Here is a 27,997-nt window from a genome sequence, read left to right on the forward strand (position 1 = left end):
GCCCTGTACGTTGTAACCCATTTGTCTATATACCATGGTTCATTAACTATAACAGCTATAAAAGGCATTGTGTCTGAGACTGCAGTTTATACATTCAGCATGGTCTGTGAATTAACCTTGTGATATAGGCTTAGACAGCGCCCCCTTATGGACATTTTTTAAATGCAGCATGGTTTGTTCTGCGGCAGTACCAGAATGGAGCACTCTACATCGGGTAGATTATGCTAAGCAACAGTGGCTGTAACCCAAGCCACTTCATTCCAGCCCTGTTTATACACACAGCGATGTGAAAAACACAGAACACTGTATACAGAAATGCCTCTGTTATAAAATATAACCTGAATTTTATTTTACAATGCTTTTATCAATTGCCTCGTCAACAAAACAGATTTGCTGGATTGATGTTATTTTCTACTGTGTGATCCACTCTGCTGGTTTAGCGTCATTTGAATGAGGCCGAATCTGTGGCAAGAGGAACAGAGATCACTGGGGGTTAATAAGGTGGGCACTTCTGACAAGGCTTTCTACACTCTCTGGTAGGTAAAGAGTTAATGTGCTGGCTGCCGGGCGGAGAGCGGATAGCTCCTCCCCGCAGTGGAAGTGCATATTTATCTGCTTGGCGGGAAGCGTCCTTTCTTTGTGTGTGTTCAGGGCCGGGCCTAGCTCCCCACCCCCTCCCCCTCTCTTCTCAAAGGCGGGAAATGGTGTGCCTTTGGCTCCCTCTGCATTGCTGTTACTTTCCGTCCTGCTTTTATCAGCAGAGCAGAGCGGCGGGCCCCTGTGCCAAACCTGTCGCCAAGCAACTGTCAGGGAATGCACACACAGTTCTAGAAAGGACAGCAAGAGCCGCGCTGCTTTCTCTCACTGAGGCAAGGCAGCTTTACCAGCGCATGACTCGGGGAATAGATAGCGTGGGTAACGTCAGCCTCAAAAAAATAGCTTTGAATAATAAATAACACCAGTAAATCTATTAATTAATAATAACAAAAATACATTGCACTACTCTCAATTGGCAGCATCAATGTATGACAATACATTTTCTTTCAATATATATTTAATAGACTCCCTTTCGGTTGGTCTGTGAACCATACAGAAGAGCTAGTGCTGAGCACTGGACAAATTACACTATGAATTCAGTCTTTGCCTTTGCCATCTACCAACTGGACAATAAACACATTACAATCATATTCTACATTAGTCTTAGCCACCTGCTGGACCATAAATGAATACTATGTACATTTTATTGCGGGGTCTTTAAAAGTGGCAGTGGGGGGGTTTGTAACCTGCCACTGTGCTACATCTCACCAATGAAGAAACACGCAAGAAATAAAAAACAGGACAGGCATGTGGGAGGAAGATCCAGCAGTGTGGGAACAAGATGTTCTTAATTACCTCAGTCTGAAACTATCCAGGTGTGGCCTCTCAACAGGATGAGATTTACTTTTCACATTACACTGCAGCCCTTTTCTATTATTATTTTCGTACTACTGGAATGAAACTAAAACGCCGGGCTGAGGCTAACCCTCAGAGCTCACTTCTTTCCATGCCGCAATCGCATGCAGGCCGTGCAGTGCTTCGGGGCGTTGCTTTGCATGAAAAGACTGTGTTTTAAGTGTCATTTGAATTGCATGCGAACAAGACTTGAAAACACTTACAGCAATGCAAAGTGTCACGTTACTCTACTTGAGTGAGTTGTCTATTGTCTCAAGCCTGGACAGGTGCCCCGCTTGTACGTCGCTCTATGATATATCGTGCATTATCTGAACAGATGTGAGCAAGTTTCCGTGCCAGTCATCAACCTCCGCTAAACTCAGATATCCTACAGTTTATTCAGCACAGCAGCTGCCCCTTCATAGGGGAAGCTGCCCCCTTTATATAACCAGGAAGGAAACAGCGACAGTGAAACAACATTCTCTTGACAGAGGACACACATTTCTGCTCTGAACACACTTCCTCACCAGCTTCGGAGTGGAAAGAGAAGGCGGAAGGGCCCTCTGCTTAACATCTACGTGTCTCTGTGGCGCTGCGGGCTAATGTACCAGCCTTCCAGGAGTTCAAAATCCTCCTGTGCAAAGGTCTTATTGATCAATTACTGGAGACATGGTAGCAATCGTGTCTTCAGTGATCATGGGAAGCAGGTGGCTGGTTGGTATTGCGCAATCCAGGTGCATTGAGGTTTGTTTTGTTGTTCCTGTATCTGATCCCGCAGCACCTTATCAGGAACCTAAAAGTACAACTCAGATAGACAAAGGCATGACTGGAGATAAATCAAATTTAGTGCAAAAACAGGAAATCCCACATCAAGCACAGGTGGGCAAAAGTGTCTTTGCTCAAGACAAGTTGTAAATGGTTGAACTCAAATCAATTAAACCTTCATCCGGGCCCTGAAGCATTTTGTATGTCAATTCACCATTAGAACCTAGCAGTAGCACTCTTGTTCACAAATAAACAAAAATATATACATACAGTTCCTTACCAGTAGTATACATCCAAATAGGAAAATTTTAATGGCAAAACGGTACTTTTACTCAAGAACAAAAGAAAAGTCACTGGGCTGCAACATTGTTGCAATTTTATATCCAAATTCCAGGTAAAGATTGCCTTTGAAGGGATTATAAAACTGTACAGGGGTAGATTTTACCTGCAATATTAGAACCAAGAAATGTGTGTCGCGCCTCGTGCAAACAATAAAAAAAGAGCTTATATTTCTTATCATGGTGTTGCTATCTGCAGTACTCTGATTTGGCTGTAAAACTGTTAGCGAGAGGAAACGGCAATGAGAGAACAATGGCTTTTATTAGTGTTTGCAGTGCATGGAACAAATATGAAGTTCCAACAGTGGAACTCCCAGCTGTGGAGTTCCGTTACACAACCCATTGAGAATCTCCTGCAGCAGCTTTCGGACAGAGTACAGAAAAGGTAGGGCTGCCAGGGAGTTGCAAGATTGATCATCTGGGATTTCTGCATTCTTTTGTATTATTAATAGCAGCAATACACTGAGGAATTCAGCTGTAGACGTGAAATGCATATTCCTAGTCTGCTGTGGGAATAGTTAAAGGAATTAGGAGCACCAGGCTCAATCAGAAAGCACCAGACACAGGGAAACATCCGCAAGTTATCAAAGCCAAGTGCGAGACTCAATTAACTGTTTAGCTGGTGTGGAATATCTGAGTGGTTTCCAGGCATATGCATGCAGAGTGGGGGTGGAGGCGAGGATCATTTCAAAATGCATTTTCATTAGCCAGGAAAGGTGCTATTTTAGCAGGTGCTGTCATGTCCCATGTGTCTTTAATACAGTGCACTGTATTTGTATTAAGACCATTTTGCTGGAATAGTTACTGTTTTAGATGGTTGGGCGTATCACCTATATACAGACTTTCTTCTGGAAGATTCACAAGAGATGAAGGTTTACAAGTGGAGGGAGCTTGGGTAACATTCAGGGAATGGAAATAAGCTGGATAACAGGGTCTACTTTCAGAGAAAGGTTGTTACACAGAAAAGTTCAGACCCGAAACCGAATCAAGCATCGAATGTAAAATAAACAAACAAAAACACACTATTGTTGTGCTGAAAAATGTTTTGACTGCTGACATGCAGTTGTTGTAGTTTTTGGATGGACAGTGACCTTCGTTACAGTGCTAGTCTGGTGCCTCCCCCCCTAGGTGGCAGTATATTGAGGAAGCACTGTACTAAATTCATTTTAGAAAAGGAGAGTGGAAGTGTGACATCCCTGGTAAGCATCAAGTCCACTCTGGGTATGAGGATTGAAACTGAGGCACTGTGAATCCACCCTGAGCTGGTACAGTCTTGGCACAGGGGCTTCAGAAGTTCATACTGGGACAGGCAAACTGCAGCGAGGCTAACAGTGCATACCAGGAAGAGGGATCATGTAACAATTTCTCTGCTGCCTGTAGCAGATTAGATTCCCTGCCTCTTCAGCTCTGGAGGAGGAGGGGGGTTGTGTAAACATCTTTATAACGCAGCCAAAGATTTCTGAAACAAGAACAAAGCAATTAGCTCAGCACCCAATCCCAGGAACAATAGGAAGGAGGCTAGTGAGAAACAGGGGAGACGACTGGAAATCGGAAGCATTACAGAACACAGTCTTGACATCTGTGCTAGAGGAGCGCTGCTGTTCAATAAGACCCCACTGGGCAAGTGGCTGCTTTTTAAATGTATTGCAGTGCATGGCATTTTACCATTGTTTGTTTTTTGTTTTGTTTTACAGAACACATTGCAAATGTTTTAATGTTTTCAATGGACACTTTGGAAATGATAGAACCTCCCATGGAACGAAGGAGTTTTAAGAGGTGCCCTGTCTTTATACCCTGATATCTAACATGCTTCTAACCCTTGTCGCTTTGTGAAGCCAGTCAGCCCTGTAAAAACAAGCTTGTAGTGATAGAATAGAAAAAGTTGTGCTCTGACCACCTGTTCCAGAATTCACAGGAGCACTTCCTTCTGCAAACTCTGTTCTACATTCATGCAGAAAGACATGCGACATGTGCTCTGTAATCCTCTGAAGCGAGACCCTTCATTTAAAGTACTGAGGCAATACACTGGTGGTTCCTCTCAATCCCCCATGACCTTCTTGCCACTGGAGTCGTGCTTTTCTGCAAAAGGCTGCCATTCCAGGCAGACCCAGGAGACGCATTGGTGAATGCAGCCAGCGCATTGAGGGGTGAGCTGGTTGTGCAGATTTCTGAAGATTTGCACAAACTCAAGCTGCTCTCGTGGAGGTCTAGCAGATCACAGCAAGCCACGTGACCACATGAATTTGAATATACTGCAGACAGAGAGATTTGCTTATTTTGCTTACAGCTTGTATTTCTTAAGACAGTCTAAGACTGGGTGTTCTCATGAAATACACATGTTGGGAACCTGGAATATTTTCCATTGGAAAGGAGTGGTTTTATCTGTTGTTTACAGTCATTCCAGCCTTGCCAAGCACAGGTGGCTAGTGTTATGCATAAAAGGATTAAAATAATCTTCAGATTAGACCCATGATCTTAATTGCCCTCCCCCACACCTCCACTGCAGCATGTTTAGTGGGGCATTCAAACTGACAAAGCCATTATATACAGTAAATACTTAGACACACCAATTAAGCTTGGGGGTGGAAATACAGCATTACTGGCTAGAGTGCCCCTTTCTTCTGCATTATAAATCAGGATTGCAGAGATCAGGCTAAAACAAATATGAAGAGATTTTTTTTTTTCTAATCCAGAGCAATTAAAAGATTTTCTTCAGACAAGGCCAGTCAATCAAGCCTGCTGCCCCCCTTAACCTTTCTCCTTTGATTTCTTGGTGTAGGTTGAAGAGGTTACTCAATAACACGTAGGCAGTAAAACTTTTAAAATAAACAGGCCGGCCAAGTATTTCAAACAGGTTTCAACACAGTGCCTTGAAGTTCGATTCCGTTCACAATAGGTTTGGAAATTAAAACTGCATTCTGCTGTATTGTACTATATAGGCTCTCCTGTCAAATCCAGGATGCACCCAGGGCAAACTGAAGCTTATCTATACTATCGGTATAGGCTGTCTCTTGCAGAACTGGTTTGTAGGTGACAAGGTCGCCAGCAGCTCAGGGTCAGCGTAGGCCTCTGTAACCCCCTTTTAAGACACCTCAGGAAAAAAAACAATTCTAATGTTTGAACAGGCTGGCGTTTTCCCAGAAACTCAACAACTGCACGGTTTCTCTTATCTGTACATGTCCATTTAGTGCAGACAGTTACCTCAGTTCCACTGTGAAACTGAAACCGATTTAAGACTTCACAGCAGCATCGTCTTCTCCACGCTCACTTCCACTGTTAGGCCTATGCAAAACCATTTTCCTTTTTCAGATTTGTTTCCAATGCGGAATACAAACCAAACCTCCTTCTGTAGCATTCACTCAGATGTCTGTATTTAATTCAGTACTGAGAAATTCTTCAATACTAAAAGACATTCAATAAAGGAAAGTGACTCAACCTAGGATTTTACAGCCTTTTTCAGTTCTGCAAAGTGGCTGTGGAAAGTTATGAGTTAACAGCCTGGGCTTCAGTTTCACATGGCTCATTATGTGTGGATCCCTGAAGCAATGTTGTTGTGTAGGTGGGGTGTACAGAGATTAAAATGTTATGCATAATATTCAAATAACCTTAACGGAAATGTAGTACAGGTATTCCCCTATTTAAAAGTTAAAGAGAAAAAGACAAAAAAACAAACCAAAAAAAAAAAAAAACATACATAAATATTTTATTCTAAATAAAATCTTACTCAGATCTTTTCAGAACTGAATAAGAAGTTAGTAACTATCAATTAGGTTTTCCTTCAGTAAACTGCTTGCAACGCTATGACTCCTCACAGAGAGACGTTTTCTTTTAGAGTTTCAGAGAACGTTTAGTACAAGCAGGTATGTCTTGAGAAGAAAGAAGGCGGCAGCACTTCATATTGTGTGTGTATGTATGAATACATACCGAATAAAAAGTAGGGTCAGATAAGAAGATGCAGTATTCACAGCATTCGTGGCTATGCAGTGGATTTGGTATGTGAAGCACAAAGGCACCATGAGAGGCAAATAACAGGAGTGACAGGAGGGTTTGTGGCTGTAACCAAGTCAATTCCTGAAGGCCTTCGTTAGACAGGACTGCGAACTCTGGTATTTACACTCAAGGCAAAACAGTTATGTGGAATAAACCCTCAGTCTGATTAAAAACAAGCAGGAACATGATTCAAAGCCACTTGTCTACACCTTGAATTGGCCAGCATTTCAGATTTAGCAGTACTGAAGACTTGGAACATCTCAAAAGCACTCAGGTGGGTGTCGGCGTTTTGTTCCACTGATCCTTTCATTGTCTGCGTAGGTTCCCCCTCTTCGGTGCAGTGCAGGGGTCCCGGGTTGGAACCGTTAAGCTCAACAGACCCCTCAAATCCATTCCAGTTTGCCCTTTTGAGAAGCATCCAACCTCCGCCTGTTCCTGAGCAGACGGAAGCTCACCATGCTAATAAAAGCAGGAAATGTGGCTGAATGGCACCTTTTGGAGTGGTCAGTTTGCAAGGCTGCACTGCAGGACACCACATGGGGTGTGCATCCAAGATAAAAAAAAAACAAAAAAAAAACACATGATGGTCACATGCCTTGTCCCAAAAAATGCGATCACCACCTAGCCTGAAAAAAAAATTCAAATAAAACTCAAGAGCATGTATTTTACCATGAAGATCCCTTTCAAAAGCTAGCTGCTATTCCCGTCATTTAAAACTTGTTTTGGAACGCAATGCTTAAATGTAAAAAATAAAGAAATCATTTCTTGCCATATCATATTTTAAAGATGTATTTAATTACACACATACATTATATAATCTGTATACTGTGAACACAAGGATGCATAACTAGTACACTTACCCTGATCATATTGCCTGTGATGTGTAATTGAGCAGACGGACCTAGTACTGAGTCAATCTCCAAGTGTTCGTTTCCCTTGAGAGCTGAGTAGATAGGATGGGGGGGGGGTTGTATTAGGAAGGGACAATTCCATTAGGACCTCCAGTTTCAGTGCCCTCCAGAAGAGAGCCTGAGCCTATTCAACATTTCGCAACACGTTTGGTTTAGTACTTACCCTGATTTGATCAGTTGTGTCTGCATTGCAAAACCAGCAACACAATTCACCTTTGCAGATTATGAACGGTAAATTAAGGGTAAGGATTGTAAGGAAAGGAGACACTAATATTATATATATATATATATATATATATATATATATATATATATATATATATATATATATATATATATATATATATATAAACCACAGTATGTGAGGGGCAGGTGTAGAGACAAACTGGAACTGGCACACAAATCCCCAGGAACCGGATTATAACAGGTTAGAAGAATAATCCACATAAACACAGGCATCCACTACACGGAGAGTAAACTGTGAATAGAAATCCATACAGACCCTTTTCCCTGTCCACAGGCTGGCTGTTGTGTTTCGGACGGCATCTCGCTGCTAGATGGCAGCAGAAGCTGCGTTCTCTCTTTCTGAGGGGCAGCCAGTGACTCCAGCGGCTGGCACACTAGCTCTGGACTGGGGGCCCTGCCTCCGGCATTACGCTGGGGTGCCCCTGTCGACTCCAGCTTCCTTTTCTTCTTCACATGGTGTAGGTGGTTCTTGGATTTTAAATGTGCTAAGGAATATTAAATATAGAAGTAAACCAACATAACTGGAGCATTTAGTATTCTGCACAAAGCACTAGATTTTCAAAGCCAATTACATAAATCGTCATTTATTGCATGCGCTTATAAGAAGCAGTTTTGTTTCTGTAGGAAAAACAAAAATTCTTGCTGAAAGTGTAATACGTGAATCACAAAGAATGGAATCTTTCAAGGTATTGCTGCAGTAGGAGGGCAGTTCAACTATACAGCACTCTTAGGAAATGTTTGATAACTGAAATAGTAAAGCAGGGAGCAGCCACTATGACACAAACAGAGCTGGAGACTTCCTGAAATAAGATACTGCTGTAAGTTATTGGTAGTCTGAAGCTTGCACTAGAATTCATCATCACAGACTATCTCGCCTCTGAGACTGTCTATGGGTGTGTCTCTTGTGTGAATGAGAGAAAATGGAATGACAAAGCTTTTGCTCCACTGCAGATTTTGCACAATGTTTAAAATGAAAAAGGACCAACTTAGGTGCACGCACGAGCATTGCCATTAACATTATCTGCTGTTTGTTCCTAGCTTGACCAGCCTAGTGCAGCACATTCCACGAGCGGTGTTTGATTAACCCTCACCTGTCCACTCCATGTCTCCGATGATAACCTTGTCACAGAGGTCACATGTGTGACGACTGCGTTTGTTCCGATTCCCCTCGCTCGTCATCCTCAAGGGCTGTGCTGTCGGAGTCTCCCCCTAGAACAACAACGGGATACAACTTAGCTGCTAGCTTTGTGAAATCCCAACAAAGATTTATTTTAAATGAAATAAGAACGTAACAAAATTTATGAATGAGAGGAAGCCATTCGGCCTATCATCCGGTTCCAAGCAGATGACTGATCTGAAAGCTTTGTGAGGTCGGGTGTTTCAGGATCCTAATGATTCAGCTTCAACAGCATGGCTAGGCAACCCATTCCATTCCACACCCTCGGTCCTAAGTCTCTCCACATAATTTCCAACTGTGGCCCTCTAGTCCTGGTTTCCGTGTTGCGCTTTAAGCACAGGTTCGGGTTAACTTTGTCAACTCTTATAAAGACTTTAATACAACAGCGAAAGATCATCTTATTTGAAATCTATTCCTTTTCTGTTCTTATGTCTTTCTGAATAGGTTTGTGCCAGGATCAGGTTTTTAGAGATTTGAGATTGTTGTAGAATTAGTAGTGGATACCTTGATAAGGCTGTGAAGGATCTGCAAGGCAGGGTTCAGAACAGTCTCGTCCCAGTGAGAGACATCGCTGACATCCAGCCTGTACACAGGAGGCACATTGAGACCTGGTCCTGCAACACAGATCAAACCTCAATGCTACACCATGCTGTACTCAGTTCAAACCTCAATGCCACACCATGCTGTACTCAGTTCAAACCTCAATGCCACACCATGCTGTACTCAGTTCAAATCTCAATGCTGTACTTAGTTGAAACCTCAATGCTACACCATGCATAGAGCAGACAGATCTGACTTCTTTCAAATAAAATCCATAAAAAATTAAAACTACAGCTTCCTGTGAATGTATCTAATCACCTCCTCTGAGGTAGGTCATAGAGACTGACCAACAACACAGGATGCTGCAGTCAATAATAGTATCAATAATACTATATATATATATATATATATATATATATATATATATATATATATATATAAAGGCAAATAACCAAAAGACAACAAAAATATTAGGCAAGGCATTTTTAAGTCTTTATTATTAGCCTTAACTACTTGAGCACTGCAAAGGGTTAAACGCTGAAGATAATAAAAAAGCCCAGTGGCTGCACACAGAGTGTCCCTGCGGTATTGTGAAGCTGCTGCTGACTCACATGCGCTCGATAATGTCTCCATTCTGACACTGTCAGCAGTGCTAACCAGGGCCAGCCACCCCCAGGAGAACTGCTCGCTTATTGATTCATTCACAGACACCATGCAGACAGGCACTCTCAGACACACATACAGACACGGATTCAGGAACACCTCAATGCGCATGCCACAAGCTTATAGAATGACACATTCACAGGTGCAAAACAGCATCTCATGACAAATGCCCATGCACTGTTTTATCAAAATCAGACAAGTGGTTTCCAAGATACATTTCAGGCAGCCAGCAATGTGAAAGAGTGACCAGCAATCGGATCAATTCTCTACCGACTCCAGATAGTTCAGTGTGCCTACAAACTAGTCTAGAGAAATCTCTGCCAAGTCTTTTCAACCGTGATTTCAGTTAACAGAAAAACAAATGAAAGGACCTGACCATACGCACATCGGCACATTCTTTTGTTTGTTTCCTTCACCAAAGAAAATGTTAAGGGGTTTCTTTAGAAAGAAATAAAAAGAAATAAAGGCTTCAAAACAGAAACTTAGCCCCAGTGCCGACAGATGCGTTGTGAAATCTTAGTAAATCCTTGTAAATGATCTATATGCAATTGTTGAACTGGAAGAATTAGCTACCTGCCTGCCGGTGGCACTTCTACAGTATTAACATTCGCTCCATTGAGGCGGTGAAAGAGAGCGAGAGACAGCATTCCTTCCACTGTATTTACTGTACACACTATACACGATCAAAGGTCGTTAGAAACAAAATGAGAATACAAAACAGAAGTCCCCCGGGAGGAACGAGTTTTTATCAACTGTAGTTTTATAACCTAATCAGTGAAATCTGCCCCCCTCTCACTCATTCACACCTGCCGGGCACCTGCTGCCACTTGCGAGACAGAAGGGGAGTCACAGAGCTCTCAGTGTTTGTGTGAGCGTGTGTTTGTATACATACAATATGTGTGTGTGTGTGTGTGTGTGTGTGTGTGTGTGGGAGGCAGACACCTGGCTAGCAGTAAACCTGTTCACCTGTCAGGGAGTGCCCGCCTGCCAGCCCGCCCGCCCGCCTGCCTGCTTCCCTTTAGTCCTTTCTTTCTTTCACAAAACAAAAAACAAACTGACTCCAAACTGTCGCTGCTGGCTGCCTTCCAGGGTTGTTTCAGAACAGCTTTGGTTTCCTTCCCTCGCCCGCCGTCTCATTCTTCCATACCACAAAACCCTCACATAATTCGGCATAATTGCAAGTCTCTGCTTCAATGCTTTGTGCAGATTTAGGTGAGCTGCGACTGGGAGCACCGTGCCCAGGTTTGTACACAAACTGAACAATTGAACACGATTGCAGTCTTGTTGGAAAATAAGAGCTGTATAGGAACAGCAACTGTAAGTAAAACAAGCTTGGTATTCTGCAACACTTGTAACGTGTGTAGCGGCTGTACAATCCCGGGACAGCATCAGCCTGTCCATTCAATACATGTAATTCAGTCCAGGGCTATTGAAGGCGCTCAGTAGAATATACCAGCGACTTAAAGCATTAACATTCAACATGTGAAGCTCGGTACTGGGATCCTTTGAGCCATATAATTCACTAAGTGGGAGGCTCAGTGTGGGATACATAACAGGAGCAGTGAAATGTAATAGGAAGTGGTTTGGGAGGTTTAAGATCTTGCACCTTCGCTTGTAAGAAACAAAAGGGAAATTCATTATGCTTTGGACAGCAGATATACAAAGGATCGAAACAGGTAACTCAAACAGATAAAAAACTAAGTCAACAAGTGAGGACAGAAATGATTAACGAGGAGGGGTGAATCAATTAGTTTTGCAATGCAGAACCAATCACATGTTCTGTTTAACCTTACTAGAAAATCAATGTTTTTTAAACATGGCTTAAAAACTGCAGCAGGATTTGCCCTGGGGAGCTCAGAACCAGACACATTTGATTCTCATGGATTACTGGTATTGTCAATCAGATCAGATGTGAAATTGTGACTGTGAGTGGAGGTTAAGCAGGGTCATGCCAGATCACTATCTGAAAGGGGGAGCCTCTAGTGTATGTGTGATGCTGCTCAGTCAGGGAGCAGTCCCCTCTCCCAACTCCGGATCAAAAGAAGAATTACTGAATCCCTTCTCCATTGGAACCATTTCCTTGGGAACTTGATTTAGACTTTGTGGACATCAGAATCCAGTGGCACAAGAGAGAGACTGTGATGTGAATGAACGTATTTATAGCTTGGTGTAAGAGAGCACAAGTCTCTATTGCTGTTCATTTGAATTTGTATTGTACATACCAAGTTTCAGCTCAATTGGCTGAGTGGGTCTCAAGATACTGCTGAAACGGACGCCTGCACTATATCCCAGTCGCCTACAGAGGCAGTTTAGAAATGTGTGATGAAAGACAACAGGACTGGAAGGCATGAAGGGAAACTGAGGAAGAGCGGCTCAGAACAGACAGTAGGAAGATCTATTTCACCCCGGGGGAATAATAAAGAAAAGGACTGAGTAAATAACAGGAGGTCATTCAAGACGCAAATCAGACACTACCCTGAAAACTGTCAGTCTAAACACATAGATAATTAAGGTGATTATAGTATTAACCTGAACCAGAAGATTATTTTGTAGTTAGGAATGTGGCTCCACACACTTTTTTTTTTGTTTTGTTTTTTAATATTGAGGACCATTGTTTTAGAGTACCGGATATTACAAGAACAAGGAGCAATGGGATCAGATTAGGGCCCAATCAAGATCGCAAAACAAGAGACGGTAAATAACATGCAAATGAAGGCAGCAAGCCAGGGCTGGGGGTCATAACCCCTCCCCAATCACTCCCTAACCCTGGAGGAAAAGAAATTAGCACAATTTTCACAGCCAAACCACTTCCTGAACAGCAAGTACTGTTTTCAAAACTTGTTAAATTAAAAGGCAAATACTTGTTGGCCAACTTAACAGTTCACAGTCTAGTACTGGTTGAGTTGAGATTTTGTCTTTAAGGAACCAATACACAAAGCTTGAAGCAATTTACAACAATGAAAAGACAAAAGGAACACATCAACATGTATATAGTAAAAACGCCCGGGCAAAGTTTTCATTATTTAATTTTCTGAATGGAAAACTTTTTCAAAGTGCGCAGATACAACGAGTGGCATTTCTTACTAAAATGCACCACAACGCTAACCAGAGGCTGAAATGGCAGTTTGTTTGCAATCAGGCTATGAATCCTACATGCATGTTACACAGACATCGTCACCTCAAACATTAAGAGCTTACTGTTGAGAAACCGGTTTCGGACCCACTTGTTCTGCTTCCTGGCGTAGCGCCTGGTTGCCTGTTTCAGTGCTTCCACACCTGTGGGTCAAGAAGAGCGGTCAAGTCCTTTTCTTCATTCATTTATTTATTGTTTTTAACCCCCTTTCTGACAAAAAGTCTTAAACAAAAAAATAAAGAAGCCACACAGCTCATTATTTTGGAAGGTGTTGTGAAATGAACCTCCCCACCCCTTCCTAATGTAAGGGAGAAGTGTTGACTGAAGCACACGCCGTGTCTGTGCGCTCACCAGTCTTCCAATTACAAGGCTGGCTACAAGACACGGCAATCTGACCCATTCCAGGCTTTAGTAGCTCCATAACTAGCCGCACCGTGTATAGGCAACAAAGTAAGGTGTGTTTAAGAATGCTTGAAACAAAACCTGGAAAGGCTCAAACTGCTATGCAACAGGCACCTCATTTGGATCACTGCATTGAGCTGTGGGAGGCATAACAATTGAAACTCCACCTCCAATCGTAAAGGGCTGCAGTGAACACGCAGCAAATGGGACTAGCAATACAGCAAGCACTTTATTTTTATTGGGAACGGCAGCACTGATTTCATTTTATTTTTTTATTACTTTTCCGTTACATTTTTATTGCGCACCGCTGTCATTGTAGTTGCTTTTACAGGTGGACTGCTTTATTGCTCACTAGAGGGGAAGGCAGCTATCCAGATTACTATGTGGCTTCTATATAGCAAATCATCTTTTTAATAACAGTCCAGGTTTTTGTACTAAAACAACATTAAAACTGCAAGCTGCAATTGTAACAGCACTGAATATGGCAGACCATATACCAGTCCTTGGTATCTCTACAAATTAATTTTTTTTTTTTAGTTTTTGTTAGTTATCTATTAGGGTTATCTTTATGTAGTTAGTGTGGATTAAAACACACTAAAAGCAGTGTTGTTGGAGGCAAGTATTGCTACAGAAACTCAAAACAAAAGCATCCATCCACCCACAGGACAATGAGACATGTTTCCCATTGTGCTGTAAGCAGAAGGCATGACTAATTTGATTTAGCAGAATAAAAAAATGTAAAAAAAAAAAAAAAAAAAAACATGAATTTTCACACTGCGCATTTCTTAAAACTGGGAATGCAACCTAAAAGGAAACCTGCTAAGGCCAAAGGGCTGTCTACTTTCTCCACACAATGAATCGTTCCATCATTACGCGATAAAGAACTGCAAATAAAGCCTCTCTGCCAGAGACACACTCATTAATCACACCGTCCCTACCACCAGAGCGGAAAGCAGTGTAAGACAGCAGAAATAACGCAGACAGGACTCTATTATAGAAAGGGGTTATTTACAGCTGTGGCTTGCTTTCTCGGGAGAATATATCATTGCACTAAGGGTTTGATTTCATCAACCTATACCAGTGATGGAAATAAGACTCCCACTGCATAGCAGTTTCACCCATTCCAGGTTTTGTTACGAGCTCTAATAGCCATAGTGTACAGTCAACAAGGTCAGGTGTGTTGTCTTAAACTCATAGTGAAACCACGTGCATCAAGCTGCTATGCAATGGGACTCTTATTTCCATCCCTGCTATACCCTGCCGGGATAAGTCACAGCTGGGTTTATTTTATTTTTTATCATTTTACAGCACCAGGATATCCACCTGGACTGCATCAACCATTGCCATACATTGTGACTCACCTGTAAAACGCTCAATCTAGCAGTGGCTTATCCCAGAAGGGTACAGGTTGGGAAAATCAACCCCTAAGTCAAGCAGACAAACGACCCAAGGGAATAAGATCCCATGTGAGACCTGCCTCCACTTACAGTCAGCAGTATTTCACTACTTTCCCAGTTGCACAACAGCCTCTCGTTGCCCCTACCTTTCCTCAGCAGCTTCTCTCGGCTCTCCTCGGAGGCGCTGCACTCCACCGTCAGGTACTCGTGGAACTCCTTAAATCCAATGGACTGGAAGATGCCATGCTGGTAATCCTGGCTGCGTGTCACACGAAACACAGGACAGGTCAAGTTAATCGGAATCTCTTTGCAATCAAGGCATTAGCTCAGAAAGAGTATGTCAAAACTACTAGTACAGGAAAGATAACGCCACTAAAAAATGAATACCAGCAAAAAAAAATTAAAACTAATATACAAATATATACTAATCCAAGCCCTTTCATATTTCATTTTTCAGTAGAAGACACAGCAGTTATTTAATAAATATACCACACAATAGTCGTTCTGTTACACTGTAATTAAATCAATGTTAAACAACTAAAGTTAAAGGCTGCAAACTTCTCTCTCACAAACACTTTATAGGCTTGTCATTTTGTCATGTTTTTAAAATAATACATCAATTGCCACATGTACTGTAAGCAGGCTTGCATTACTGAAGGAGTTGATGAGTTTTTGTTCAGGTCTGTGTCAGAAAAATCCAAGTTTGGCTGTCCTGCAGGGGATGGATAGATGGGCTCAGGGCTGCACCTACTCTACATTCAATCCCCCCCCCCTCCTCCTACTCCCCACACACCAGCACAAGCCAGACGAGACAGCATCCTGACAGCTCGCAGACGGGATTCAAATTCAGTTAGGGACGGTCGATCTACTCTGCAGATCAGGGAAAAAAATGCTTAGGCTGCAAGACCAAAAGGTCTCAGGGGGGAGATGAGGAAAGAGACACTGCAGCACTGCCTGTCTGTCTCACTGTGTTCACGTTTTACTGCCGCATCAGGACAGAGCACATTGAGATAGAGAGAGAGGGGGATAGAGTGTCTGACCTTGAGTGTATAACAGGACGTGCTTTCAACTCGGTAATCGGGTTGAAAATAAAGTGCTGTGTCAGAACTTCGCTGGTGATATGCGCTGCCAAGCACAGGGAGAACAGATCAATCATGTTGTCTGGGGCTCTGGGGCTAGGATGAAAGGCCACTATAAGTGTACACCAATTCCACCATAAGCTGTAAAGCAATGAAACCTGGCAAGGTAGAGCCACCACACCACAGGTAACAAGATTATATGACCCACAGTTACAGTTTTGTTTTTCTTTTGCACGCTGAATTTAGGTCTAAAGACCTTGATAATAATTAACTCCCAGAGTGTCAGTCCAGCAGGCAGTCAAATAGTATAGCTGCATAGCTCACACAGCCACATGTGAGAACGACTGCAATTCACAGCATTTAAAGACAAGCTTGTTTATGTGTAAAAATAACAGCGGTCAGGTTTCAATACTGCGATTAGGGTTTGGGGAACTGATTTAACTACCCCTCACATGGCACTCTTAGCCATTTAGTTTGTTTACTTCCTTTTTTTGTTGCTGTAAAGATCTGCTGAATGAACTGTGTTCACTTTATAGAGCTTACAAAGAGCAGTGCAAAAATGTTCATTTAAACAAAAATAATTCTTCAAAAGATGCAGTTCATCAGTAATAAAAAACTATTTACTATACTTGGAAAATATAGAATTTACAAGCTAGGAAGTGAATCAGCCATTTAATAATAAAAGGCAGCCTTTGCATTTCATATGGTAAACAAAACAGAGTATGTCAAACCAGTATTTGTTGCCTAACTGTCATAAACATGGCCCTAGGTGTTTCGATTTCCCCAGTAATAGCCTGTACAGATCGCGTTAGAGCATGCCTTAGTTTTCATCCATGATTCAGGTTAGGATTCAGAATGGATTCATTTTTCAATTAAAATGAGAGTTCCCATCTTCAGAAACAAACCAAAAAAAAACAAAAGGTGCTGTGCTTATCTATAAGCTATTCAGAGCAGTGTAGGGCAGCATGTCTCTTAAGAAGTTAATCAACGTTTAACAGACTAAACAGCATTTTATTTTTTTTTACTACAAAATGTGTGTTACAGTTTTCATGCATTACACATGTGGTACGAAAGCACAGTGGTGCACAGTGTTGCGGTGCGGTAGTCCAGAGTCCATGCCCTGTCTTTTAAATAGTACCTGTCGGTCTGTATTTTGTGCTCGTTGAATCTGTTGTGAAAATCTCTCAGTTCTTCAATGAGCCCTGCAGACAGCATCTCGTCCACTCGCTTGTTTAGCCTCTCATCTAGAGCTAAAAATAAATAAATAAATATCTGGGAAGCGATCAGGTTTTTACATTTTGGAATAACTACTGTATTTTAATGTCAAAAGAGAGAAAATACAAACCATACACAAACGTGCCTGTGTCCAAACACCACCGAGGAGCATTGTTTGAAAGAGCAGGTAAAACGAATGCAATTGAATCCGCATTACCTTCTAGATCTGCGTGCAGCCAGAAGATACAGGAGTTGTGAAAGCGCAGGGGCCCCCCCAGCCCGCCCCCTCCAGCCTGCTTCCTCTGCTCCTTCAGTAGTTTACTGTGGGGGACTCCTGTGTCCTGGAAAACCTGCAGACTCCTGCACACAAACACACAGCTCCACTTGTAAAGTTCTGGCCTCTCGTTTGCATAACATTGTCACAAATCCCTTATTGATCTTTTTGTTTTCCCAGGCTTTATTATCAGTCATGTGTCCCGTCCCCCCCGCCCCGCCCACAGTAAAAGCTATTTCCTGTAACAAAGGAAGAGAATGGGCAGAGATCATGGTAAACTGTTACACAGAGTGATAAAGAAACACAGTTGCGTGAGGAAAATTAGTCAGAGCGAAAATAAAAAGCCAGCTAAATACAATATATCTACAACAAAACAAAGGGACTGGAGAAGTGAGGATAACAGGCAGGCAGATCAAGGGAAGCATCACTAGACCGGCAGAACTGAGCACACTGCTTGAGACACAAAATCCAAAGAGAGACAGGTTTAACACATGGGGGAGGGGAACATTTGCAAGAACACTGCTAACAGAGATAATGTTACATCTGAGCAGATTGCAGTGCACACAGACTGGTATAGTGTTAGGAGTGAGCAAACTGTTAATCGTTAAAAGTGAACAAGCTGTTAAAGTTGGCCCAGTGACTGCTAACAGTCTGTTAACAGGGAACATTTTTGGATTGAGCAAATTGCTAATAATCACAGCAAACGCTTACTAGAAAAGATAAGTGTTCAGATCTTACAAAACTACACTGTATACAGGACTGAGTTAACTGCTAAAAGAGGCAGATGTATTTTGCTGTGTGTTTTGTTTCACAGGGTCTATGGGGCAGGGTTACCTGGCCATCTTGCGTTTGTCATGGGGGTGCAGCATGGAAGCCATCTCAGGGTCTACCTCAGTGAGGCGCCGGTGCAGCTCCTGGCCATCCAGTTTCTCCAGTTCAGCCTTCCTACTAGGAGAGTCAGCTCGTCTGCCATCTCCACCACCTTCTCCATCCCCCTCCCCATCTGAGCCACCCTCCTGCTGGGGGCAGAGTCAGGAGAGCGCAAATTAAAACTGCCCTGTAAACAAACAGGTTTAATGGGACACCAACAGAGTCGGAGCTGAACCAAAACAGCCCGACTGCAACACTGAGAAAATATTAGCGAAAGAAAGAAAGGACACGAAAGTTGTTGCAAAGGTTCACTCACTTCGGAGAACCAAAGTAGACAATCAATCTTCTACACAATGGTATCTGGAAATAACCAAAACACACAGTGTCTACACAACCAACATGCCATGGAGAAGGTTAATTATTTACAATGATGGGACCCTACATCGCATTATCAGTGTTCCATGAAGGATGTAGAATCTCACGGGTGTTAGCTTGGGCGATTATATTGTGCACATCTGCCTACTGACTTTGGTTATGCAATTTTTCCCCCCTCTCCACTTGCTTCTATTTGCGCGTCTGTGCACATTCTTCAGCATGCTAATTACTGCTTTTAAGTTGCCGTTCTTGACTCCTCATAACACAGGTCTATTGTTTGCAGCCACCAGCAGCACTTACCTGTGATTAACGCTTACAGTGGGCTCTAATCCCTGGCTGTGTGCATTTTATATTCCCCCCACACCTCTTAGCTTTGCTTTCCACTTTCATCTTTTTCTGCTAATACCTTCGGAAACTCCCCTCCGTTCACAAATAATCCTACCCTCTTTTCACAGATCTCTCTCACACATGATCAAGGCAGGCCAGCTGAAGCATCTGCTTTTGAAAAGCTGAGCGTGTTTTTTTTTTTTTTTTTTTTTTTTAATAAGGCACTCCGAATAGCCAACGCTTTTCTTCAAGGACGATGAAAAGAACTCTGTAGTCATCGATTTTAAAATGAGGAAAAAACGCAGTAAGACGGTTAGCATTCCTTAAATGTTTCAGATGGTTAGAATATTTATCCATGCAGTTCAGGTTTAATCTAACAGCGGCTGACAGCAATAAACTGATGAAGGTTTGGCTTCTTTTTATTTATTTTTTCACAAAAAGGCAGCACACATCCTGCCAGCCCCAGTGTGATCTTGAAGAGAGGATGCTGCTGAACTGCCCGGTTACCCCGCGGCAGGACTGCAGTGTCTTACCTTGGTGTCTATGAGCACTTTCCACAGCAGAGATTCAATGTAGTAGTTAGTGCCCCCTACAATGATCGGCATCTTCTCCCTCTTATAGATATCTTCAATTTGCAGGGTTAAGGAAACCCTTTTCAGTTAATTTCACTTTATTCGACTAGGACAAGAATACAGTGTAATTCCTGTCCCTGGGTTCTTGTCCTAGTATAAGAAACTAGAATAGCCTGTAAAGACTATTCTTAGCTTGGTTTTACTGTATGCTCCAATTACAGCTCTGCATCTCTATAATACTGGAGTCAGGAACCAGAGCTAAGAAGCTGTCCTATCTGCCTTGTTATGAGAATGCTACAGGAGGTGAAATGGCATTATGGGGCAAACAATGCTGTAAACTCTGTAGCACAATGTTTTCTGAGTCGCACTTGTTCCAAGGACCTTTGGTTTAATTCTCACCTTCACTGAAAGCTTGCATGCCTAGTGCTGTTATCTCCAAGCTTTCTGTTCTATTAATATATCTCTTTCCAACACATTCATCTATTCTATTACACATTTGCTGCCTAAGAATCTACTGGGATGTTCCTGTCTGCAAAATGTCCCTAAGGCAGAAGTCTATGCTAACAGAGGTCTGTTTAAATCCTTGATATTAAAAAAAAAAAAATCAGCATCCGTACCAACTTAAACTGTAAACTAATCCGATCTCAAGCTAAAACAATGTTGCATCATGTTAGTCAAGTACGTGGATGAGATACATTCAGGCGCTACATTATCTAAGACAATGTCTGTTCTCTTTTATATACTACAACCCCATATACCATAATGGAGTCCCAAAAACCGCTCACATTTCTAGCAACAGTTTTTCAGTCTTATCTTGCTCTTACTCTGACCACTGAAAGATATAAAATGACGTAGCCGCTGAGCTATCGGTAACCAAAAATATCTCACCTGCCCACCAAAGCGCTATCAGGTGTGGACAGTGTGGTTGTTAGGTGGCTGAAAGGATATTAGAGAGAGTGCCTTGTTCCGGAAGTCCACGATGGTGTAGGTAGTGACCAGGGGGTCTACGAAGCTGATCATGTGGTGCTTGCAGAGTGCCTGCTCCTCTGAGGTGACCTTGTTGGTGATGATATCCAAACCTTTGTACACCTGCGGGACACAAGCAAACTCAGCATGAGCAGCAGAAGCACCCCAAGCACCCCTGGCTTGCATGCATGCTCCAGAACACTCACCAAGGAATACCCATACCCAGTGTCAACCAATTCAAACCTTACAATTCAAAGGGTCCCTGCAAGAGTATTCAAAATTCAGATTTACTATCACTGCAAGAGGGGGGATTGGAACATAGTCTGAATATGTGTTTCTGTCATCAAGGGCCAAAATGTGAAGAAATGAAACATTTTAATTAATATGCACCTACATACTTTCGCACCAGGTCTTATGAGAGAGGAGATGAGTGTGCTTGAAATGCTGAATGTCTATACAGTCCTCTTGTGCGTGCCAGGGGAAAAAATATAAAATAAAAAATCAAATTATTTAGGAGCCATTTCAAGGGGGTGGGTGGTATTCACATCCACAGAGAAAAAATAAAACATTCAGGAAAGATTTTAAAGGTGGTTGCACACTACAGTATATTTTGCGTTCTTTCCATTTTGTTGGTGTTACTCAATCTATTCTACACAACCAGCTAACAAACAAGCAAACACCTCTCTCACAATCCGACTTCAACCCTAAAAGGCTTTACAGCAGTTTTGACAACGCAATTACAATACACCCAAAAAAAAATAGCTCATAGCTTTTTTTCATTTCTACTACAAATCAAATCAAATAAGTAACTAAAATCGGTTTGGTGTATGAAGGCTGTTAAAGGTATAGTGGTCAGCAAAATGTTTTCTGCAGCTCAGACAAATATATATATATATTTTTTTTTTTGCAACAGTGAAAGCATTGATTTCTAGAATGAGGAAATTAAGGGATGCCATTTCTAAAGTAAGTGCAAGATCATCTTCCTGTCTGGAAAGCAATCCGCAAACAGCGTAAAAGAAAAGTGAAAAGCAGCAGAAAACGAAATACTGGGGAAAATGAAAACACCCACACACCCCACCCCACCCCCCCAAAAAAACAAAAACTGTCAAGCCGTCAAAATGTGTTTTTGGGGCATTTTGTAAAAATCAAGTCAGAACAGTAACAGCATGGCACTTGCTTGTTTCTATTCTGCGCAGTACAAAAAACACAACAGCATTCAGCTTCAAATTCGCCCCCATTACATGCTTTTCAAACTGGTTACACAGCTCTCCAATGTGTGCCCTGTTGATAAAGACTTATAAATCCTTTTTTTTTGCGGGGGGCGGGGGGCGGAGGGGGGGGGGTTGGGAGAAGAAAAAGACGTCTCTTAATCCACTGCAGCTGGTACGTTTTCTGCCGGTTGCCTTGCCAGGGTGCCAGCTCCTAATGGAATCTTGTATTAATGAGGACAGCTTGTCCCAGCAGTGCTGCCTGCCTTCCCACCCACACCAGGCACATGATTCAATCCACCTAGGGAAATATTCACACTTTAGACTGGAGAGGCTGAGCCGTGTGAGAGGCTGTTCTGCAGACGATAGCACTGCTCCCGTTACTGGCAGAGATGCACAGATTTCAGACTCATTACACAATCAAAAAATCTGAGTGAGTTACTAGAAGAAGCAAGCCCTTCCACATACTGTGTGAACCTGAACTTCAGTTTCAGAGCAAAGGGTTTATTGATACAGGGGTCTGGTTCGGCTGCCCTATTGCAAATGTAAAGCGCTCAATGGTTAGTGGTCTGCCAGTGGTCATAACAACTGCTGTATAGTATTGTGCACAGTGCTATGTGCACACCCCAGTGCTCATTCCAGGAATGCCATTGTAGGAAAGTTTAAGTTCAAGTACACAAGCCCAATACTGTTCATTAAGACTCAAACATGAAATTGCTTATTTATTTCTTTTTTGATGACAAACAAAAGTTCACACTTCAGTATTATCAGCTTACAAATGATAAGGGGGAAAAATAGTAATCCCTCTGGGGTCCCCTCTCCAACAAGTTTTCCTCTACTTTTCTGTTTCTACACAAAACCAATACATCACAGCCCCTTCTCTCTTTGCAGAGCAGAACTAAAACCCATTTACTCTTACCAAGAAAGTGTGATCTTGCCTGCTTTACTGCTGCTAGCGCTGGTCAGGCAACACCCCAGACGGCACGCCAAACAAAGGGGCTCTGTGCTCACTGGAGCGCCTGCCTGCCTGCCTGCCTGCCTGCTATAAACCTCAGGCTACACGAGACGCAGCTGAGAGCCAGTGTGTCCTCAGTGTGACCCAGTTCCTATTCAGCACCCTGACCCAGTGAACAGCACCATTATTAGCAGGCAGGCAGGCAGGCAGCTCCCCTCCTCCTCCCCAACTTCTTCCCTAATTACACCCTCTCCTCTGGGAATCTCCGACAACCAGAGCACTCACTGTAATACACAGCTAATAAATCTTTTACGAAGCGTGAGCTGTTGCATGGGGCTTTCGCTTTAACAACCCCTTTCTTTCCGTCTGTCTCTCTCAATGTTTGGGATCTTTCAGCCCCCCCCCTTTATTTCCAAAGTATTCTTTCCTCACTCTGGTTTGTAGTGTTGTGTTTGGGGGTTAGGTATTTCACCCCTAAGTGCTGTACATTTTTTATAATTAACATTTTCATTTTTTTTTTATAGCTATGGTCCCATAAATTAACAAATAGATAATGTGCAGCTATCTTAAATGCTGGGCAGTATAACTTGCTCTGAACTCAAACCTTTCTTCAAAACACAGACAGTTAGGCCAAGGATTCATGTATTCATCAATGAAAAGCCTTTATGGAATGACACAATAGAAAGTCAGCTGATGCTTTTAAATATTGCAATAATCGTCCAGAAAATACTAGCTCGGAGTAGAGTCATGCTGCAGAATCTGTTTTTACCGTCTGTCCACAACAGTGATACTGCACCTAGTAAAATAATAAAGTTACTAAAAGTGCGCAGGATTACAAGACCCTTTAAGCTTTTAGTGGCTTACACTTCGCCACAGGCTGCGAGAGATCAAACAGTGAGTCACCAGCGATACCAGATGGTGATATACAATTGAATTTCTTTTTTTTTTTTTTTTTTTTTTTTTTTTGTTTAATTGAATTAACCCCCCCCAAGTGCGTAAAACGCATACAGGCTGCGTCTGTTTGATAGGGTCGCCCTTTACAGTACTGCTGTACTGTACATTCTGCAGAAATTGCTGGCACCTACACTGAACAGCTGCCCAACAATCGCACGCACTGTTAGGCTTTGCAGTGAACTTGGTGGCAGGAATGTAGTGAAAGCAGCCACTCAGTCTACTGGGAGATAGAAACAAGACTCTCATTGCTTTTCACATTTCAGCCGTTCTGGTTTTAACACAAGGTTAACTGATTCAGTGCCTTTGCAATGTAATATTCATGCACTCCACAATTAGCAAACAGCCCCCTTCTTTTAAATCTGGAGGGACAGGCAGCTGTCACAGTATTATACAGGTTACTGAATTTGCCTGTTGTCATTTTCACATGCTTGAGCTGATGCGTGCACGCATAGGCTTGCAGAAGGGCACAATACGCAATGCGAACTGGTTCATTTGGGAAAATACTAAACTATTTTAAAACCTTGAAAACGAACAGCATTAACTCATAAACTTGAAATAAAAGTGCTGTCTGGACCTGACAGAAGTGCAGAACGTATGTTCACCGTCTGTGCAGAGTACCATCGCTGTCTGTTTAATTCTCCCGCCAGTGAAGGCATGAAAGAGTACAGTAGCTCTGTTATTCTTGCTGACCCACTGAATTGCTCTGACACGAGCAAAAAAGGGACCCCACGACAAACACATTTCACAATATTTCAACCTTTTTACACATTTTTTCTCTTCTGCTTTAATCTTTTCCAGAGCATAGCAGCTTATCATGTACCTGATTTGTTTTCATCCTGTTGGAAATCATATCAGATACTGCTGCTGAAAAGTCATTTACTGGTGTGAGCGATCTATCTGATATAATACCCTGCAATGCCGTTCTTTAACACTCCCACGTCTAACCCTGGGTGTCTGCTAAGCACCCCAGACGAGTCACACTGCATCAATTGACATGTCAGTCCCTGTTATTAATTCATTTTAGCAGGTGCTAAACGCCACTGAAGATCATTAACAAGACAATTCATAATTGAAAATGCCATATGGTGGTAATAAGAGCAAAAACTTTTCAGCACTCCACCAGATCAAACTTGAACTAAACTTGTCCAAAGACTCCAATATCTGCCCTGCTGAAAGTCCTTTGAGACATTCCCTCACTCCCTCGCATTCCCACAGTGACTCAAGAATGGTCAGCAAGGGCAGCTTTGATCAGGAGCCCCCCTCCCCCAAAGAGCTGGGAACAGCGAGGGGTGAGGGCTAGTAAGGACCTCACGTGAGAGACACTGCAGTCTGGCCTCCGTTCACATGAATTAACACAGAGGCACATCACACCACAAAACAGCACACAACACACATTGCGATTTTGTGTTTCCAGTGACCCTAACAATTCCTACAGCCTCACTCTGCCATCACAAGGAAGCAACTGTCTCAGTTGACAATAGCAGTGTTGATACAAAAGATACCTAACAAAAAAACAAAAACAAAAATGGGGGTACAAACATTTCCATTCCAAATATATACTTGGAAAAATCTGAATGCACACATATTATTTTTTTCATAGCCCACCCCCTCCTCTAAAAAATAACCCCACTCATCCTTCACAATAAGATTTCCCAGAATTTGTTACTTCAAGTAGGAAGATCCCACAAATTCTTCAGCACTTCCATTGTGTGGCCTTCAATGGCTATTTAAAGCCCCTTTGGCCCCATGGAGATGGGAATAAGGGCTGAGACGTGGGGTGGGAGGGGACCTCCCACATGAGACCAGCCTCCTTTCACACTCATGCTACCGGACTGGGAGAGACAGGGGTGAGCTCAGACAATAGGGCTGCACGCCTCTTTGGGGGCTACTACAAGCACAATGAAACAGCTTTGAAAAGAGGAGGGTTATCTTTTTTTGTGATGTATTAACGTGCTACTGAAGCCCTCTGTTTATCCACAGGAGCAGATCCACAGCAATGTAAGCTTCCCCTCGCTATGCCTGCCTCTCCGCAACCTGGCCCTTGAAGGAGCACTCTTTTTCTCAGGGGGTGAAAGGTTGGAGTTCAGTCTCCATCCATCACAAAGCCTTGATCTGCAAAAGTGCCATTCAATACAAGAAGCGGGTGATACTATGTGAACGAGAAACCAAGGTCTTTTAGAAATCTTTAGAAAGTTTACCCCTTACAAATTCCAATGCAATTAATAACACATACATGCTTCTCATTTTTATTTTCTTACAGAAACTCTGCAGTTAAAGTCTATTCAAAGCAACCTTCAATTGTCTGAAACATCCAGACAATGCAATCAAAACTGTGGTCGCCAAAGGAGTTTGGATTAATTGAGTAGGTAACATGAATGCATACATACATCAAATACATAAAAATATACATATATATATATATATATATATATATATATATATATATATATATATATATATATATATATATATATATATATATATATATATATATATATGGTTTGTCCGCACTTGATAAACCCCTTAGCTTAACTTTGTCTAATTGAAGTCACTCAAACCCTCCCTTTTCCCTAAGCCCTAATAAATGGAGGCAGAATTTCCCTGCAAATCAGATTCTGCAGCTCTTGGGTCCTGCATTAAACATATTTTAATAACTGAAGGTACTTGTAAAGCCAGAATAGCAGGGGTTCAAGCAACCGCGGGGAGAGACCAGCCTCTGTGGTGAGAACACCTTTACAGTCATAACCCCCAAACTGACAGTGGAAAGGGATCGTGGATATGACATGCAAGTGGAAAAAAAATAAAGCATCCACATACAAACAGATACAGTAAATCACTCTGTAACAAAGCTGCTTTTTAAAAAACAAACGGCGCAAACCACCACTTAACAAAAATGAAGGCTTTGGGTCATTTCGGATGGCTGTGCTTCTCAGGTGAGCAGGTGGTCCCTCCAGTCTGACTCCCCCCTACCCCCACACCCCACCCCGAGCAGAGCCTGTATCTCAGCCAGTCGACAAGTCAGTGCCACTCTGAGTCTGATCCTGCGCAACCCTGGAGAAATGGAAAGCCTTTCTGTCAATGAGCGAAGAATGTGATCTGGCAGCAGATTAGAGGAGATGTCAATTAAGGTGGGGGGTATGTAAAAAGAAAGATAGTCTTTCGAGATAAGAGGCTGCTTCTTATTTATATACACCCAATATACATTTTAAAATTAAGAAATAAAAAGATTAAAAGGCAAGCTTGTATTTTATTTTTCTACCCTTGTTATAGTGTATAGGATTGTGTTTGCTATCTTTTTAATCTATGATGAGCAAAATGCAAACTACTGCTGACAGTTACAGGAAACCCCTCCCTAACCGCTACACAACTGGGTAAACCTCCCATCCATTTACTTCTGTGTTCAGTTTTCAGATATAAATCCCTGAACAGAAATCAGAAAAGCCTGCCAGCTTACTAGCAAACAAAACAACGCAAATGGAAAGCCCCTGAAAATATACCCCTAAAGACCCACCCTACTACACCTCACTGGTGGCAGCCTTACTAACTACACCACCTTCTGTAATATGCTTTACCATACCTCTATGGGCTTTGCAATGCTTTACCAGATGTTCACTTTGTTATGATTTTACTACAGCAAACTTTCATAAGGCATCTCACACTGTCTTACAGATAGTAAGCCTGCTGTTGTGGGCTATGCATTAACAATAGTGTGCCACATCAAAATTGACATTTAATAGGTACCTTTTTTATTTTTTAAAGAAGACTATATAAAGCGAGTTTCCATTGATATCAATCTGGCTTATTCACAAGTACTGTGAATGTTACGACTTGGGTGTCACAGACCAGAGAAACCTGTGCCCTAATCTAAAGAGACGGCTGCCTGCCCCTTGCCGTACCTCCTCTCCGCCAGGGCTGCGTCTCCTCCGGTTAGCTCTCCCACGCGAGCGCCAGGCGTATCGGGCCTTTCACGTGTTTTCTTTGATTGCTTGCTGCTACACTCCACTAACCTGCATGGAATCAGCGCTGATAATCTCTCCTCGCAGCCGGCGACCGATTTCGATAGCCAGCTTGGATTTCCCGGTGCCTGTGGCTCCAAGTATCACGACAAGAGGAGGCAGAACGCTTTGCTTCAGCGTGTGATGCACAGCCGCCGCAGCCATCGCTGCACATGCAAGCAGACAACGAGGGAGGAGGGAGAGAGCCCTGGGA

The 27,997-nt window shown here is 42.5% G+C and overlaps 1 protein-coding gene across 6 annotated transcripts; it reads right to left on the reverse strand.

The window, feature by feature from the left end:
• Nucleotides 1-358: 358 nt before the first annotated feature.
• Nucleotides 359-27,997, reverse strand: trit1 (tRNA isopentenyltransferase 1). 6 transcript variants are annotated; one of them, XR_005948506.1, is made up of 13 exons: nucleotides 27,796-27,995; nucleotides 20,654-20,794; nucleotides 19,667-19,765; nucleotides 18,396-18,580; nucleotides 17,505-17,647; nucleotides 17,211-17,322; nucleotides 15,140-15,252; nucleotides 13,260-13,337; nucleotides 9,363-9,472; nucleotides 8,773-8,890; nucleotides 7,938-8,166; nucleotides 7,385-7,467; nucleotides 6,221-7,150 (listed from the first exon to the last, which is right to left on the reverse strand). XR_005948506.1 is itself a non-coding variant. In XM_041240746.1 (12 exons), exons 2-12 carry the CDS (start codon nucleotides 20,723-20,725, stop codon nucleotides 3,936-3,938), a joined length of 1,317 nt encoding a protein of 438 aa, XP_041096680.1. In that variant the 5' UTR covers nucleotides 20,726-20,794; nucleotides 27,685-27,770; the 3' UTR covers nucleotides 359-3,935. The 6 variants fall into 6 exon arrangements, 4 of the variants coding, with proteins under 4 accessions (XP_041096680.1, XP_041096681.1, XP_041096679.1 ...); XM_041240746.1 differs by lacking the exons at nucleotides 6,221-7,150; nucleotides 7,385-7,467; nucleotides 27,796-27,995 and adding exons at nucleotides 359-3,993; nucleotides 27,685-27,770; XM_041240745.1 differs by lacking the exons at nucleotides 6,221-7,150; nucleotides 7,385-7,467 and adding an exon at nucleotides 360-3,993 and having other exon boundaries at nucleotides 18,396-18,577; nucleotides 27,796-27,997.

The sequence above is a fragment of the Polyodon spathula genome, unplaced genomic scaffold, assembly GCF_017654505.1.
Source record: "Polyodon spathula isolate WHYD16114869_AA unplaced genomic scaffold, ASM1765450v1 scaffolds_669, whole genome shotgun sequence".
Taxonomy (NCBI): Eukaryota; Metazoa; Chordata; class Actinopteri; order Acipenseriformes; family Polyodontidae; genus Polyodon; species Polyodon spathula.

Bases quoted from the DNA above. Each gene is read 5' to 3' on its own strand.
- trit1 (XM_041240744.1), bottom strand. From the start codon at position 27,948: ATGGCTGCGGCGGCTGTGCATCACACGCTGAAGCAAAGCGTTCTGCCT. The intron at 17,323-17,504 runs GTAATGCGGATT...ATTTATTTTTAG, and splicing joins GCTGCACGCAGATCTAGAAG to CTCTAGATGAGAGGCTAAAC. The intron at 13,338-15,139 runs GTAGGGGCAACG...CTTGACCCACAG, and splicing joins AGAGAAGCTGCTGAGGAAAG to GTGTGGAAGCACTGAAACAG.